A 15,572-nucleotide genomic window follows, 5' to 3' on the forward strand; every position below is an offset into this window, starting at 1 on the left:
GTGGTATTATTATATAGGGGAGAGGGGACGGTACAGCGATATATGATGGGGATAACACAGCTCCCGGCACACGCTGATATGTGGTGTTATTATATAGGGGAGAGGGGACGGTACAGCGATATATGATGGGGGATAACACAGCTCCCGGCACACGCTGATATGTGGTATTATTATATAGGGGAGAGGGGACGGTACAGAGATATATGATGGGGATAACACAGCTCCCGGCACACGCTGATATGTGGTATTATTATATAGGGGAGAGGGGACGGTACAGAGATATATGATGGGGGATAACACAGCTCCCGGCACACGCTGATATGTGGTGTTATTATATAGGGGAGAGGGGACGGTACAGCGATATATGATGGGATAACACAGCTCCCGGCACACGCTGATATGTGGTATTATTATATAGGGGAGAGGGGACGGTACAGTGATATATGATGGGGGGTAACACAGCTCCCGGCACATGCTGATATGTGGTGTTATTATATAGGGGAGAGGGGACGGTACAGCGATATATGATGGGGATAACACAGCTCCCGGCACACGCTGATATGTGGTATTATTATATAGGGGAGAGGGGACGGTACAGCGATATATGATGGGGGATAACACAGCTCCCGGCACACGCTGATATGTGGTATTATTATATAGGGGAGAGGGGACGGTACAGTGATATATGATGGGGATAACACAGCACACAGTGCCGAGCTCACTAACTTCTATCTCCTATATATTTGGCTACATCTGTCAGTCAAAGTGGGTGTCTGTGTCTATAACGCTCTGTTCCTGGACTTTCCTCTTAATTTGTGATTGCCTTCATCTGTGCTGAACACCTTTCTGAGAAATTAACCTGTTTAAAACAGGTGATGGCAATCATACATTAAGGGGAAGTCTAGAAACAGAGCATTGTGTCCCTCCTGGAGAGGGTCATGTTGGGAGGTATGTGACAGAGAACCCGCCCAGTGAGCCCACAGACAGTGCCAGACACCCACTGCCTTCCCATGTTGCCCAGCACTGCTACTCCACAGCCACCAGGTGAGCGCCCCCCTCCCGCGATTTGCGGCAAAACCTCCCCCCCGCGCGCCCCCCCCCCCTCCCGCGATTCGCGGCAAAAACTCCTGCACCCCCGCGACCCCCCCTACCGCGATTCGCAGCAAAAACACCCCCGCGACCCCCCCTCCCGCGATTCGCTGCAAAAAGAACCCCCCCACGACCCCTCCTGCAATTCGCGGCATAACCACCACCCCGCGAACCCCCCCTCCCGCGAATCGCGGCAAACCCTCCCCCGTGACCCACCCCCCCCCCCCGATTCGCGGAAAAAACACCCCCCCGCGACCTCCCTCCCCCGATTCGCGGCAAAAAGAACCCCCCCCCCCGCGACCCCCCCTTGCACGATTGGCGGCGACCCCCCTCCCGCGATTCGCGGCACCCCCCCCCCCCCCCCGCAATTCGCAGCAGCCCCAGGATTAAATGGCACATGCAAAACACTGACATGGCTATGGTCGACAATGAAAAAGGTTGACATGAGTTTTTGAAGATTTATTTTTATTTTTTTTAATTTTTTCATATTCATTGTCGTGTGTCGACATGGACACCAATGAAGTGGCACACTTATGTCAACATTTACATGTGTTGACCTTTCTGTGTTGATTTTTTCTTGTGTCGATTCGCGTCACACCCCCCCGCAACCCCCCCCTCCCGCGATTCGCGGCACCCCCCGTGACCCCCCACCTCCCGCAATTCGCGGCAACCCCCCACCGGAACCCCTGTGAACCCCGCCCTCCCGCGATTCGCGGCACCCACCCCCGCGACCCCCCCTCCCGCAATTCGCGGCACCCCCCCGTGATTGGCGGCAGCTCCAGAATTAAATTGCACATGGAAAACACTGACATGGCTATGGTCGACAATGAAAAAGGTTGACATGAGTTTTTGAAGTTTTTTTTGTCATTTTTTGAATGTTTTCATATTCATTCTCATGTGTCGACATGGACACCAATGAAGTGCCACACTTATGTCAACATTTACATGTGTTGACCTTTCTGTGTTGATTTTTTCTTGTGGCGATTCGCGTCACACCCCCCCACCCCCCCGCAACCCCCACTCCCGCGATTCACGGCACACACACACCCCCCCGCGATTCTCGGCACCCCACCCCGTGACCCCCCCTCCCGTGATTCACGGCACACCCCCCGCGACCCCCCCTACCATGATTCGCCGCAACCCCCGCCCCCGTAACCCCCCTCCCGCGATTTGCGGCAACACACCCCGCGACCCCCCTCCCGCGATTCTCTGCAATCCCTCCCGCGATTCGCAGCATCCACCCCCCCACAACCCCCCCTCCTGCAATTCGCGGCACCCCCCGCGACCCCCCCTCCTGCAATTCGCGGCACCCTCCGCGACCCCCCCTCCCGCGATTCGCGGACACCTAAGTTGCAATACAGGGCATCTTTCATACAATTCTAACCATATTTCTCATATACAAACGTTCACAAATTAAGGGGGCGCAGCCCCTTACGACGGTGTGAAGAGCGCCCGTAGGGCGCGATGAATCACCTAGTATGAATATATATGGCAAGAGGAACCGCTGGGCGTTCCCATGCTAATGCCGCAGTGACACGTGTACTGGGGAGCAGGCAGCTGATGTCAGCAGATGCGAATTTCGCAGCCTTGCGGGTCAACCAGAATGACCTCCAATGTACATTAGACAAGAAAATTAAATTAAAAAGACTTATTATGAAGGAGCTTTAGGTGCCCATTTTAATATATCTAAAAGATGGAATTGAAAAAAAGAAATGTATGTTATCCATGGCTTTGTATGTCATCTATTTGTATGTCAGATAAGTAACTATACGCAGACATTTAGGGGGAAATTTACTACGAATACAAAAATCGTATTCGTATTCTTAATACGAATCAATACGGCTGCATACGTCTGTTTCAGCCATATGCAAAGTCGTGTTCCGGATGGGGATTTACAAAGCAGTCATATACGATTGCTTTGTAACCATCCGATGTCATATTGATTCGTATTAGCGGCCATATATATGAATTCCTACAGGCAGCCTGCACGGATCAGTCAGATCCATCATATCAGTCAGATCCATCATATCAGTCACATCCATCATATCAGTCACATCCATCATATCAGTCACATCCATCATATCAGTCACATCCATCATATCAGTCACATCCATCATATCAGTCAGATCCGTGCAGGCTGCAATGTTTAAAAAAAAAAAAAACAGCATGGGGTCCCCCCCACAGCCATAACCAGCACCAGGCTGACAGAGCCGGTTCCGGTAATAAAAAATCAGGAAACCCGGCAAATAGGGGTTCCCAGTTTTTTTTTTTTTAAACCAGCCCCAGGGTCCAGGTCCAATGCTGGTTCCCAAAATACAGGGGACAAAATGACTAGGGGTCCCCCATATTTTGAGATCCAGCCCCAGGCCAAACCAGCCAGCAGGGTAATGTCACAGCCGGGGGACACTTATTATATAAGATCCCGCGGCCAAAGCATTAACCCTACCGACCAGTCAGCCTGGGCAGGGGCCCTGGGGGAGTGGGGACCCCCCAATAAAGGGGTCCCCCCCTCCAGGACTTACCTGACCAGGCTGAAGCCTGGTGCTGTCCCTGGTGACACTGTGCGGTGGTCACCGGGCTGATTCTGTGTAAAAGAAAGATGTAACTATTGTTTAATACTGCGGAACTATGAGTCCCAGCAAGCCTCCCCCGCAAGCTGGGACTTGGAGAACCACAAGTCCCAGCATGCGGGGCATTAAAGGGCCCGCTGGCACTTGTAGTTCCACAGTATGAAAAATCGTAAAATAAACACACACTGACACACATGAAAAATAAAACTTTAATACATCCAAAGCCCTTACATACTGATACTTACCTATCTTGAGCCCGTCGGTAGGTCCCTGGGTCCGGGTCTCCATGGTCCAGGTCCGGGGCTGCAGAGTCCAGGGTCCGGGGCCTTGGTTCCGGGGCTGGTCCGTGGTCCGGGGCTCAAGGGCTGAAGAGTCCGGGGTCCTGGATCCGAAGAAATCCATAGGGGGACCTGTGGAAGGAAATCCAACTCACCCAGGTCCTCCGGCGAAGATCACGTCCTGTTCTGTCCGCCGTAGTCCTGGTCTTCTGAAAATAAAAAACCTGACACGGACTGAGGAGAGGCGCAGAGATGTTTCATCTTCAGTGCCTCTCCTCCGAATGATTCTATTGGCCGCCTAGTGGCCAATCAGGAGCTGGCTTTCTCGGCTCCTGATTGGCCGCTAGGCGGCCAACAGAATTATTCGGAGGAGAGGCACAGAAGATGAAACATCTCTGCGTCTCTCAGTCCGATGCGGGGAGCTGCTACTTCGGAACGAAGAGGACAGATCTTCGCAGGAGGAGCTTGGTGAGTTGGATTTCCTTCCACAGGTCCCCCATGGATTTCTTTGGATCCAGGACCCCGGACTCTTCAGCCCTTGACCTACCTATGGGGCTCAAGCTAGGTAAGTATCAGTATATGTGGGCTTTGGATGTATTAAAGTTAAATTTTTATTGTGTCTGTGTGTGTGTGTGTTTATTTGACTATTTTTATTACTGTGGTACTACAAGTGCCAGTGGGCCCTTTAATGCCCCGCATGCTGGGACTTGTGGTTCTCCAAGTCTCAGCATGCGGGGGAGGCTTGCTGGGACTCATAGTTCCACAGTATTAAACAATAGTTTATTCTATTTTTTTTTTTACATAGAATCAGCCCGGTGACCACCGCTCCAGGGCCACCGGGGACAGCACCAGGCTTCAGCCTGGTCAGGTAAGTCCTGGAGGGGGGGGACCCCTTTATTGGGGGGGTCCCCACTCCCCCTGGGACCCCTGGCCAGACTGACTGGTCGGTAGGGTTAATGTGGCTGTGGCATTACCCTGCTGGCTGGTTTGGCCTGGGGCCAGTGTTCCCTCTAAGCTGTGCGCACGTGCGCGCGCACACTCCTTGACGAGCATGCGCACAGACATTACAACTGAGCGCACAAAGCAGCAGTGGTCCCTTTTTGCAGTTGTGGACTCAATTAATGTGTGTTTCACCCATTAACTACATTGTGTGCTGTATTTTGAATGTTTATATGTTTAATATCATTTTGAAGTAAAGTTAACACAAATGCTGAACGTCATTTTCCAGGTTTATATAAGTGACGCACAAAAATTTAAATTTCATTCCAAAGTTGCACAGCCAAAATCTTTAGCTGCACACAGCCTTTGTAAAATTAGAGGGAACATTGCCTGGGGCTGGTTCTTAAAATATGGGGGACCCCTAGTCATTTTGTCCCCCGTATTTTGGGAACCGGACCTGGAGCCTGGGGCTGGTTGTAAAAAATCGGGGAACCCCTATTTGCTGTGTTCCCTGATTTTTTTATTACCAGCCCCGGCTCTTTCATCCTGGTGCTGGTTATGGCTGTGGCTATTTCTTTTACCTTTTTTTTTTTTTTTACACTGAAGACTGCACGGATCTGACTGATCCGTGCAGGCTAAAGTTAAATGCGACTGGAAAATGAAGTATATTTTCCTGCTGTATTTGGCGGCCGTTTCACTCCAATTAGTAAATCAGGAACCACCATTCTTTTGAATGGTGATTCCTGTCGTATTCTTTTGATGGTGTATTTATAAATACAAATACGAATGTCCAATCAATAAGAATACGAAAATTCCCCACTAATTTTTGTTAGTAAATTTCCCCCTTAGTTCAACCGTATCATTCAGACCTTCCGGTAATATAGAGTTCATTTTGTACATCCAGAAAACTTCTCTTTGGTACAAAATGTTGAAATGTTGCCCTACTCTTTTAGCCATTGTGGTTATTCCCACTGTGTGTTATATAGGGCCTTATTCTAGTTCACTCTTTCTGACAAAATCCTTCTTAGATGGACAAAACCATGTGCACTGCAGGTGGGGCAGATGTTATTTGTGCAGAGAGAGTTAGATTTGGGTGGGGTTTTACTTCAAAGTGAGATCTATATTGCAGTGTAAAAATAAAGCAGCCAGTATTTACCCTGCACAGAAACAAAATAACTCACCCAAATCTAACTCTCTCTGCACATGTTACATCTGCCCCACCTGCAGTGCACATGGTTTTGTCCATCTAAGAAGGATTTTGTCAGAAAGAGTGAACTAGAATAAGGCCCATAGTGCTTAGGCACACTGTGACTAGTTACCTTAATGATTATATTTCGCCGGTGTGTTCTAGAAACCGGACTTTAAGCTGTCCTGTTGTACGTCCTATATATTTCTGTCCACACCCACAGGTCAGCATATAAATTACGTAAGAGGTCTCACAATTTATGAAGCTTTTGATCTTTTAAGTTTTACCTCTCTCAACAGATATATTTTCAGTCTGTGTATAGTCACAGGTAATACAACGCTTATAGAAACCATTGATACTTTCTTGTAACCAGTTTTGTTGGTCTGGGTGGTAAAATATTTTTTTCTGAAAATAAATCGTGGTTTAGATGGAAGGGATACAGTCATTGGGTCACCAGCATGATGGTTGACATGCAGGAAGGTCGACATGGGTTAGGTCGAGAGGGTCATAGGACGATATGGGTTTTTACTGTTTTTTGAGCCAAAATGTGCAGACCGGTGGTATTTCATGCCCTACCATCCACTAGGGGGTGGTGGGAGAATAAAAGTGTGTACAAAGCCTGGCGAGCCATGCGAGGGGACGCGGTGCTACGTTTCGGTGTTTATGTTGACACGGCATGTGCCGACAGGCGGTATTTCATGCCCTACCATCTACTAGGGTGTGGTGGGAGATTAAAATAGTGTGCCTAGTGTAACGAGGCACCGTGCCCGAAGCGTGCGAGGGGACGCGGTGCTACATTTTAGTGTTTATGTTGACTGTGTTGACATTCCGGTTAAAAAAAAAAAAAAACATGTTTACTTTTTCAATGTCAACCTTACCCATGTCAACCTAATAACCCTATCGACATTACCCATGTCGGCCTAATTACTCGGTCAACCTAAAGTAATGTTGACCTTCCTGCATGTCGACCTTAGCTCATGTCGACCTAAATGCGTGTTGACCTAATTGTGTCGACCTAATGCTTTTCGACCTAATGATCGATACCCAGGTTGAACATGATCTTTAAGCAGAGGATAGTGATTTAATATCCCATTGTTTTTGTTAACAATATTCTTAATTTGTTGGCAATTCAAATTAAATAAAAAAATCTGGTACTTGTGTATTATAGCGGCGCCCATCGCATCACATACCATAAGGCATGCGATGGTATGCAATGCGACGCGATATCGCGCGATATTGTACAATGTCAAAATTTTTTAAAATGCCATATAATGCGATTCGATTAAAAATTGTATAAGCACCCTAATGGGTGCTTATAATGGGAAATGCACCCCCATGCCACCCCCCCACTATAAGCGTGAACCCGAAGCGTGGCGAGCGGCGGCGGTACGCGTCCTCCGACCTTTTCATACCCCCACTATCCACGTCGGCGTGAAGTTGAGAATAGAAAGTGTGGCGAGCCACCGAGCCCGAAGCGTACCTTCACAGGTATCGGCGTCCCCTCGCGGCGCTCGCTTCGGGCTCGGTGGCTCGCTGCGCTCGCCACACTTTCTATTCTCAACTCCACGCTGACATGGATAGTGGGGGTAGGAAAAGGTCGGAGGACACGTACCGCCGCCCTTCGCTGCGCTCGCCACGCTTCGGGTTCACATTTATAGTGGGGGGGTGGCGTGGGGGTGCATTTAACATTGTAAGCACCTTGTTTTTTTCTTGTTATTTCGTTTTAATAGTTCATCTTTATTATGGCGAACAGTTTTTAAGAAAGCTCATTCTGCTAAATGTTTTGGGTAACCTCCCTCCAGAAAGGAATCTTTCATTATTGTTTCCTGTTTTTTTTAAATGTCTCAAGGTCAGAACAAGGCGGAGTATATAGAGGAACACAGGGGTCTGTACAAGGACGTAATGATGGAGAATCACCGGCCCCTCACATCACTGGGTAAGAGCAGGTTATAATACAGGTCTGACTTTATATTTGGGAAATGTCATCATTTTGTGCATTAATATTTTGTTAAATTATTACAAAATTAGATTGTATTTTTAAAATGCACATCATAGGTATCAGGAAGCAAGAACCCTTGCGGTTGAATAATGGGGCAGACCGGATGGGTGAAGGGGTTCGTATCTGCTGTCATATTCTATGTTTGTGCGATTAGTGTTCCTGGGCGTATTTCCCACCCTGGGTGTATGGAAAGGGCATTACTCTACCCTTTCCAACCTGGTGACTGAACAAGCCACCCCAAAACCCTCAGACTCTGACATAGGCCAATTCTTGTCAAAAATCAATGTACCTTCTCTTAGTATGCCTGCCCTACATTCACTTGAACAAGTATATCAATTATGAAGAAAAAGAAATCTGCACACAATGGGGTTAGTACCCCGAAATTTGGGGTAACAGCCGCTAAAATGTATTTTGAAGTAGCGGGGGTGCTATCCGAGCCAACTTGAACATACGACTTGAACAAAAGTTAAAAAAAAAAGTTGAAAGGTGGATGCACTCCTTTATGGTTTGAATTGAATCCAAAGGAATATATCCTACATGTAAAAAGGGGGATTCTTGTAATCTTTATTAAATTTGAATGATAGGGAATTTTTGGTGAAATAAGAGAGGTTAAAATCAAAACATATATGACAGACAAATGTACATAAATAATAATGTGCAAAAAGTATGAAAGAATTTATGTGAAAATATTTTATTAAAATATAGACAGGTGGGGCTTATGCAACGTAGCTTTATTCTTTATATAGGGATGTTATAATCCGGAAGAATAAATGATTAATTGACTGTCATAAGTTATGATCTATTTTCCTTGTTACAGTTTATTTCTAGGACCCTTATTGGTCTAAATTTGCTAATGACAAGGAAAAATTATACGAAGTGCTGGTATTTATGTTTCCTTCTATATATGCCCAGAAGGTTGGAATAGATACACATGTATTGATAATATTTTCAATGTCCCAGCTACACGTGTTTCACCACTGCTTTCTCAGGCTAGAGGAAGCAGTGGTGAAACACGTGTAGCTAGGACAGCTTATGGAATGTTGCACAGGGAGATCGATTATGTACATAGCAATTATGCGATATACCAGGATGTAATATCAAGAATTTAAGATTAGTGCTGTGTATCACAGTTAATGGGCCATTGCAGATTGGGAATGGCTAAATTCTCTGTAGACCATAATTAAATTGCAAATATGAAGAGTTGTGACACACACTAACTTTCAGTCTCTGAGTGGCATTTAAATCAAACATCAATTATACAGCTGCAATGCTAATATATGACCACCAGATGTCAATATTGCATTACAAATTGAATACATGGTCCTGCATAACCAAGAATAGGAATAAGAGTTATATTTGTATCGAGTGTAACTTTCTAGGCTGCGTGCCATAATCATCATTATAACAATCCTCCCGTCTGAAGTAGGGAAAGATAATATCATTTTGAATACATTGATAATATTCTAAATAATTCTGCATAAAGTCAACCCAGTAGAACGCTATTCTTTGTTTGTGAACCTGTGGCCAGAGTGTGCGCGATTCTCCCTCGGCATCCAACCTATTAATGAAATGTTTTAGTTGGACCGAGGAGTTTTGGAAGCCCGTGATGTGACCATGGACCCTACATGAGTCCCTGATTTCACTAGGATTAGCGATGATGTTCAAACAGGAATTAGTTGTGTTGTTACCATGATGGAGAAGTCAATCTAGTTTGTGTGTACTAGCGGAGGTGCTGAACATGGACTTACTGAAGTATAGTTGAAGATTGAGGGCACCTTGGCTAGCACTCTGATTTTGGAGATATACTGTTATATGATGTGATAATTAGTAAGAATTCAATTACATTTCATAAATCGAATTCTATTTCTTTCAACAGAACTATCTAAAGAGACACTTGCTCCTATTAATGAGGAACCGGTCTCATGTGATGGAGAAGACCTCTCACACACTGATATTTATACACCCACAGGTCTTACACAGGATACATCTACTCATATTAAGGAGGAACCGGTCTCATTTGATGGAGAAGACCTCTCACACACTGATAATGATACACCCACAGGTCATACACCAGATATTTCTACTCATATTAAGGAGGAACCAGCCTCATGTGATGGAGAAGACCTCATAGACCATACACAGGATACATCTACTCATATTATAGAGGAACCAGCCTCATGTAATGGAGAAGACCTCACACACACTGATAATTATACACCCACAGGTCACACAGAGTATACATCTACTCGTATTAAGGAGGAGCCAGCATCATGTGATGGAGAATACCTAACCCACACTGATAATTATATTCCTACATATCATACACTGTATACAGCTACTCATATTAAGGAGGAACCAGCCTACTGTGATGAAGAAGACCTCACACACACTGATAATTATACTCCTACATATCATACACTGTACACATCTGCTCATATTAAGGAGGAACCAGGCTCATGTGATGGAGAAGACCTCACACACACTGATAATTATACTCCTACATATCATACACTGTACACATCTGCTCATATTAAGGAGGAACCAGCCTACTGTGATGAAGAAGACCTCTCACACACTGATAATTATACTCCCACAGGTCATACACCTACTCATACTATGGAGGAGCCAGGATCTTCTTTTTTTTGGGATAGACACCCCGATAATAGGCTCATCGATGCTGGACACCACATTGAAAAACAGATCACTCTCCCTGATAAGAATAGTTGGCCCTGCCCTGAATGTGGAAAATGTTTTAATAAGAAAGGAAACTTTCAACGGCATTATAGAATCCATACAGGTGAAAAACCTTATACCTGCTCTGAGTGTGGGAAATGTTTTACCAGACAATCAGATTTGAAAAAGCATGAGAGAATCCACACAGGAGAAAAACCCCATTCCTGCTCTAATTGTGGGAAATGTTTTGCCAGTAAATATTCTCTGAAAGAACACGAAAGAATCCATACAGGAGATAAACCGTATTCTTGCACTATTTGTGGAAAATGTTTTAGATGTAATTCTGAACTTGTTGTACATCAGAGAAGCCACACTGGAGAGAGACCGTATTCTTGTTCGGAGTGTGGGAAATGTTTTATCACCATTTCATATCTTGCAGTACATCAAAGAGTCCACACAGGAGAGAAACCGTATTCATGCACAGAATGTGGGAAAGGGTTCAGAAGCAATTCAGAACTTGTTACACATAAGAAAAGTCACACAGGAGAGAAGTCATCGTTTTGCTCAGAGTGTGGGAAAAGTTTTATAAGCAATTCACATCTAGTTGTGCATCAGAGAATTCATACGGGAGAGAAGCCATATTCCTGTTTGGAATGTGGGAAATGTTTTACTACAAAAGCATACTTTCAACTGCATCAGAGAATCCACACAGGAGAGAAACCGTATTCCTGCTCTGAGTGTGAGAAATGTTTTACTAGCAAATCAGATTTGAGAAAACATCATAGAAGTCACACAGGAGAGAAACCGTATTCATGCTCTGAGTGCGGGAAATGTTTTACCAGTAAGTCTTATTTTAAAGAACATCAAGAAACCCACATGGGAGACCATCCGTATAATTGCGCTGAGTGTGGGAAATGTTTTACCTACCAATCCTATTTGAAAGCGCATAAAAAAATCCATACAAGGTTGAGACCCCATGCTTGCTTGCAATGTGGGAAATGTTTTACCAGTAAATCATATTTGAAAAAGCATCAAAGAATTCATACTTGATGGATAGACTATAATCACTCTGCATATGGGAAATGTTTTATCAGTAAGTCGAATATGAAAAGACATCCGAGAATCCGTAGATGACCGAAAACAATTTCTTGTTGTAAGCATGAGAAGTGTTTCATGAATGGAACGGTCTATTTAAATATTAACCAATAAACCTAAAATGATAATTTTATTTACTGTCATTTTTTTTAGACCTTGGAATGTATCATTAAATATCATTAAAGTTAGAGCTGCTTAATTATTCAGAAATCTTCTATAGAAGTTCCTCAAGAGATTCAGCTTGACAGAGGCATTGTATATTGAGGAAATAATCACCAAATTAAACATTTCCCCTCCCCTGAGTATCGTCACATGGTATTTTCTCTTCTGAATGAGCCGTGTAACCACCCTGATGTTCCCTGTATACCTCCATTAAAATGTGTTGTGTGTATTTTGGTCTCTATGTAAATCCTAATAATAAGAATAGTCATGTGTAATGTATTCTTACATAGGGTCTGATTCAGGCCTGTACGCTAGTCTGCGTATATTCGCTGCCCAGTGAACAGGTAACCGCCTTTCTGTGGGATGCAGTTATAGTCCCGATGGTCCGGGCACCAGAATCCCGACTGCTGCCAGAAGACCGGCGCCAGAACTCCAACATGGATTATTATACCAATGCCGGGATCCTGACAGCATCCGGAACGTAAGGCTACGCTGGAGAAGGGGGGGGGGGGGGGGGGGTTAGCGTAAGGCAATAGTGGGACATAGGTTTAAGCTGTGGGGAGGGTGGGTTAGGTTTCTGCACGTAGAAGGGAAGTTAGGCATAGGCTGCAGGGAAGGGTGGTTCAGTTAAGGTGGCAGGGTACAGAGGTTATGGTTAGGGCACTAGTAGGGAGGGTTAGGCTGTGGGGGGAAAGGTTGGTGTTGATCGTGGGGTGGCGTTAACAATGGGGGGGCATTTCACCTAATAATTAACCATCAGGGTGGATATACAATGAAAAATCGGGTCTGGGGGGCATTTAACATCGGATCCAATGTAAAATTGGGTCTCAGGTACAATTTAACATTGGGTCCAATGGGAAAATCGGGTCCGTCATTATAATGGCATGCGATGCGACTGATTTTTTTAATTGTACGGGAACCTCTTAAAAAACCCAAAACCCGGGTCGGTCGGGTCTGATCGCATGCCTTTAGTTAAGGCATGCGATTTTAACATCGGGCACCCAGATATTACACAAGTACCGGTTGGGGTTAGGCTGCAAGCCGCGAGAGTTAGGGCACTTGTAGAGCCCCATTTGGGATCCTCCATATCAGAGTGACGGTTTTTATTATTATAATTTTATTGATAAGGCGCCACAAGTGTTTTGCAGCGCTGTGCAATGGAACAGTGCAGGGAGACAAAACTTGGCATTACAATAAATTTATTAAAACAGAGCACGGGTTGAAAGAGTGCCACAATTCAATACACATTACAACTTAAATGTAAGTAGTGAGGACGTGATCAGCGCACCACTAGGGGCTGGTGGCCTTAGATGTAGATGAGTTTGTGGACGAAGATGGACGCTGAGTGTTTGAGTATAGGAGAGCTGTGAGTGACATGTGAAGAGAAGAGGGCTATGACAACAGGAGGGAAGCAGGCCCTGCTCTGAGGAGCTTACAATCTAGTAGGAAGGGGAGAAAGAATACATGAGGTGCAAGCAAGTTGGAGGTGGCTAGATAGCAAGATGTAAGCAGGCAAGGGGTCGGAGGACCAGCCTCAGGACTAGTTTATGCAGTGGAAGGGTGCGCTTTGATGAATAGGTGAGTTTTCAGTGCCCGTTTGAAGCTTTGCAAGGTCGGGGAGAGTCTAATGGAGCGAGGGAGTGCGTTCCACTGAAGGGGTGCAGCACAGGCAAAGTCCTGTACTCTTGCATGGGAAGTTGTGATCAGGGTGGAGGAGAGACGACAGTCGTCAGCCGACCGTAGAGGGCGGGAGGGTGTATGAATGGAGATGAGGTTAGAGATATATGGAGCAATGGAATTAGAGATGGCCCTGTATGTGAGTGTGAGGTGTTTGAAGAGGATTCTGTAGGGGATCCCATATGTATTCCACTAAGATGAATCTGCTGTTTCCCTGGAAATGTTCCCGTATTATACATTTTTAGGGGAATTATCCCATATCGTGAGTCCGTCTAGTCGATTTAGGCCTGGCTGTCCCATAAGTGAGAACTACATGGTGATAGAGTACCGTTAATATTTTGGGATGCCCATGTGAAGGCACTGAGTTTATGTGCTTTAGTTTCACCTTTTGTCCCTAACTGCTTTGAGAAAGTTATAGCTTTATGGGTGTAGCGATCACCCCATAAGCACACACAACACAATGGAACCCTCCATCCCCAAGACAGTTAATAGTCACCTACAGGAGTATGTGAGCTTAAATTGCTGATAGCGTAAGAGTCCGCTAAGTGATATGATTCATGGACAGCTACAAAAGATCCCCCACCACAAGAGTAGGGCTCACCAGAAGGTCACCTGACTCCAGCCAGCACACCAACCGCATGTCTAGGACAGCTCTGGAGCGAGCATACACCTTGGCTGCGTATCTAGTGCTGTGTTTTCTTTAATGAAGTCCATTGTTGGTAGGCTTCAAGGTTATTCTGCCTTATGAGCCTTGCAAGGACTTGAAGTCTCCTAAAAAAGATCACATTTATTGTTCCCATAGAACAAAGAGTGTTTCTAGGACAGCTCCTTTATGTCCCGCAGGCCAGTGTCAAGCAATTCCTGAGGTGGGCTAAGTGTGACTGATAGGCACTAGAGGGTCTCTGGTCACTGCACAATTTAAGTATTGTCTGCACATTTTCTAGCACAAGTACTGCGTATTACAGAGGTAGATCCTGCAGTTGTCCTCGTGACTATGCCATGAGATCCAAAATGAAATGACCTCATGGATGTTTGATTAGGTTCCTCATGCCAGGAGGCATGGCCTTTCCACTGTTTGTGAGAGTCAACATTTTTCCCAATGGTTCTCTAAAGCCAACTCAGTGGGTTATGGTCCGTCAACATGGTTAACTATTTCCAGTACAGATAAGGTTGGGGCTTCTTTAGGGCCCACACAACCACTAACATCCTCTTTGATGATGGCATATGCCCTCTCTCGTCCACCAGTTTCTGAGAACGTTACACTATTGAGCGGTCTGAGCCATCCTTCCCACGTGACTTAGGTTGGCACCTGGTCCGTTGTCTGAAGCATCTTTCTGGACCAAGAAACCACTCTCAAAGTCAGGGGTGGCGTGCACTGGGGAGTTTGATAGAGTAATGGGTAAAGGCCTGCTCACCATCTTGAATCTCAATATATGGCTGGCATGCCGTTTCTTGGTCAGGTTAGGGGTTAGGAAATCCTACTGTATTGTGGAAAATACTTTTGGGGGTTCCCAGGAGAAGCACCTACCTGCTTTTTGGAGGAAGTTCCTGGGCCAGTTCACGATGGGCTCCTGGCATCCTTCTGGGATGTGATCGGCAGTGCGCTGAGAGGTGTCTGCGACATTCTTCATCTTAACTATCAGTTTTCAAAAAGGCCAGAGTAGTCGATGAATACGGAACAATCCTGATCGGAAATATTTGCCAGTATCTTGCTTAGATCCCAGATGGTGTTTCTTTATCCGCTTTATTGTCTTGTACACTATATATGTAGCACACCCTGATGCTATGCACTTGATTTGAGATCTATGTTCTTGTCATTGATACTGTACTCAGGAATATTGTATATGTGATTTGATCTGATATGTATGATGTTTAGTACTGTCATTCTGAACTACTTTTGTAAC

The 15,572-nt window shown here is 45.5% G+C and overlaps 1 protein-coding gene across 3 annotated transcripts in view; it reads left to right on the forward strand.

Annotated features, from left to right (window-relative positions):
* The window catches only part of LOC146009876 (uncharacterized), a 32,321-nt gene extending 19,838 nt beyond the window's left edge, over positions 1-12,483 (forward strand). For all 3 annotated transcript variants that reach the window (XM_083150455.1, XM_083150453.1, XM_083150454.1), the window contains exons 2-3: positions 7,912-7,998; positions 9,938-12,483. In XM_083150455.1, coding sequence (XP_083006581.1) covers positions 7,965-7,998; positions 9,938-11,784 — 1,881 coding nt within the window. In that variant the 5' untranslated portion in view covers positions 7,912-7,964 and the 3' untranslated portion in view covers positions 11,785-12,483. The remainder of the gene's footprint in view (positions 1-7,911; positions 7,999-9,937) is intronic.
* Positions 12,484-15,572: the final 3,089 nt, after the last annotated feature.

This window comes from Crinia signifera, chromosome 6, assembly GCF_055691185.1.
Source record: "Crinia signifera chromosome 6, ASM5569118v1, whole genome shotgun sequence".
Taxonomy (NCBI): domain Eukaryota; kingdom Metazoa; phylum Chordata; class Amphibia; order Anura; family Myobatrachidae; genus Crinia; species Crinia signifera.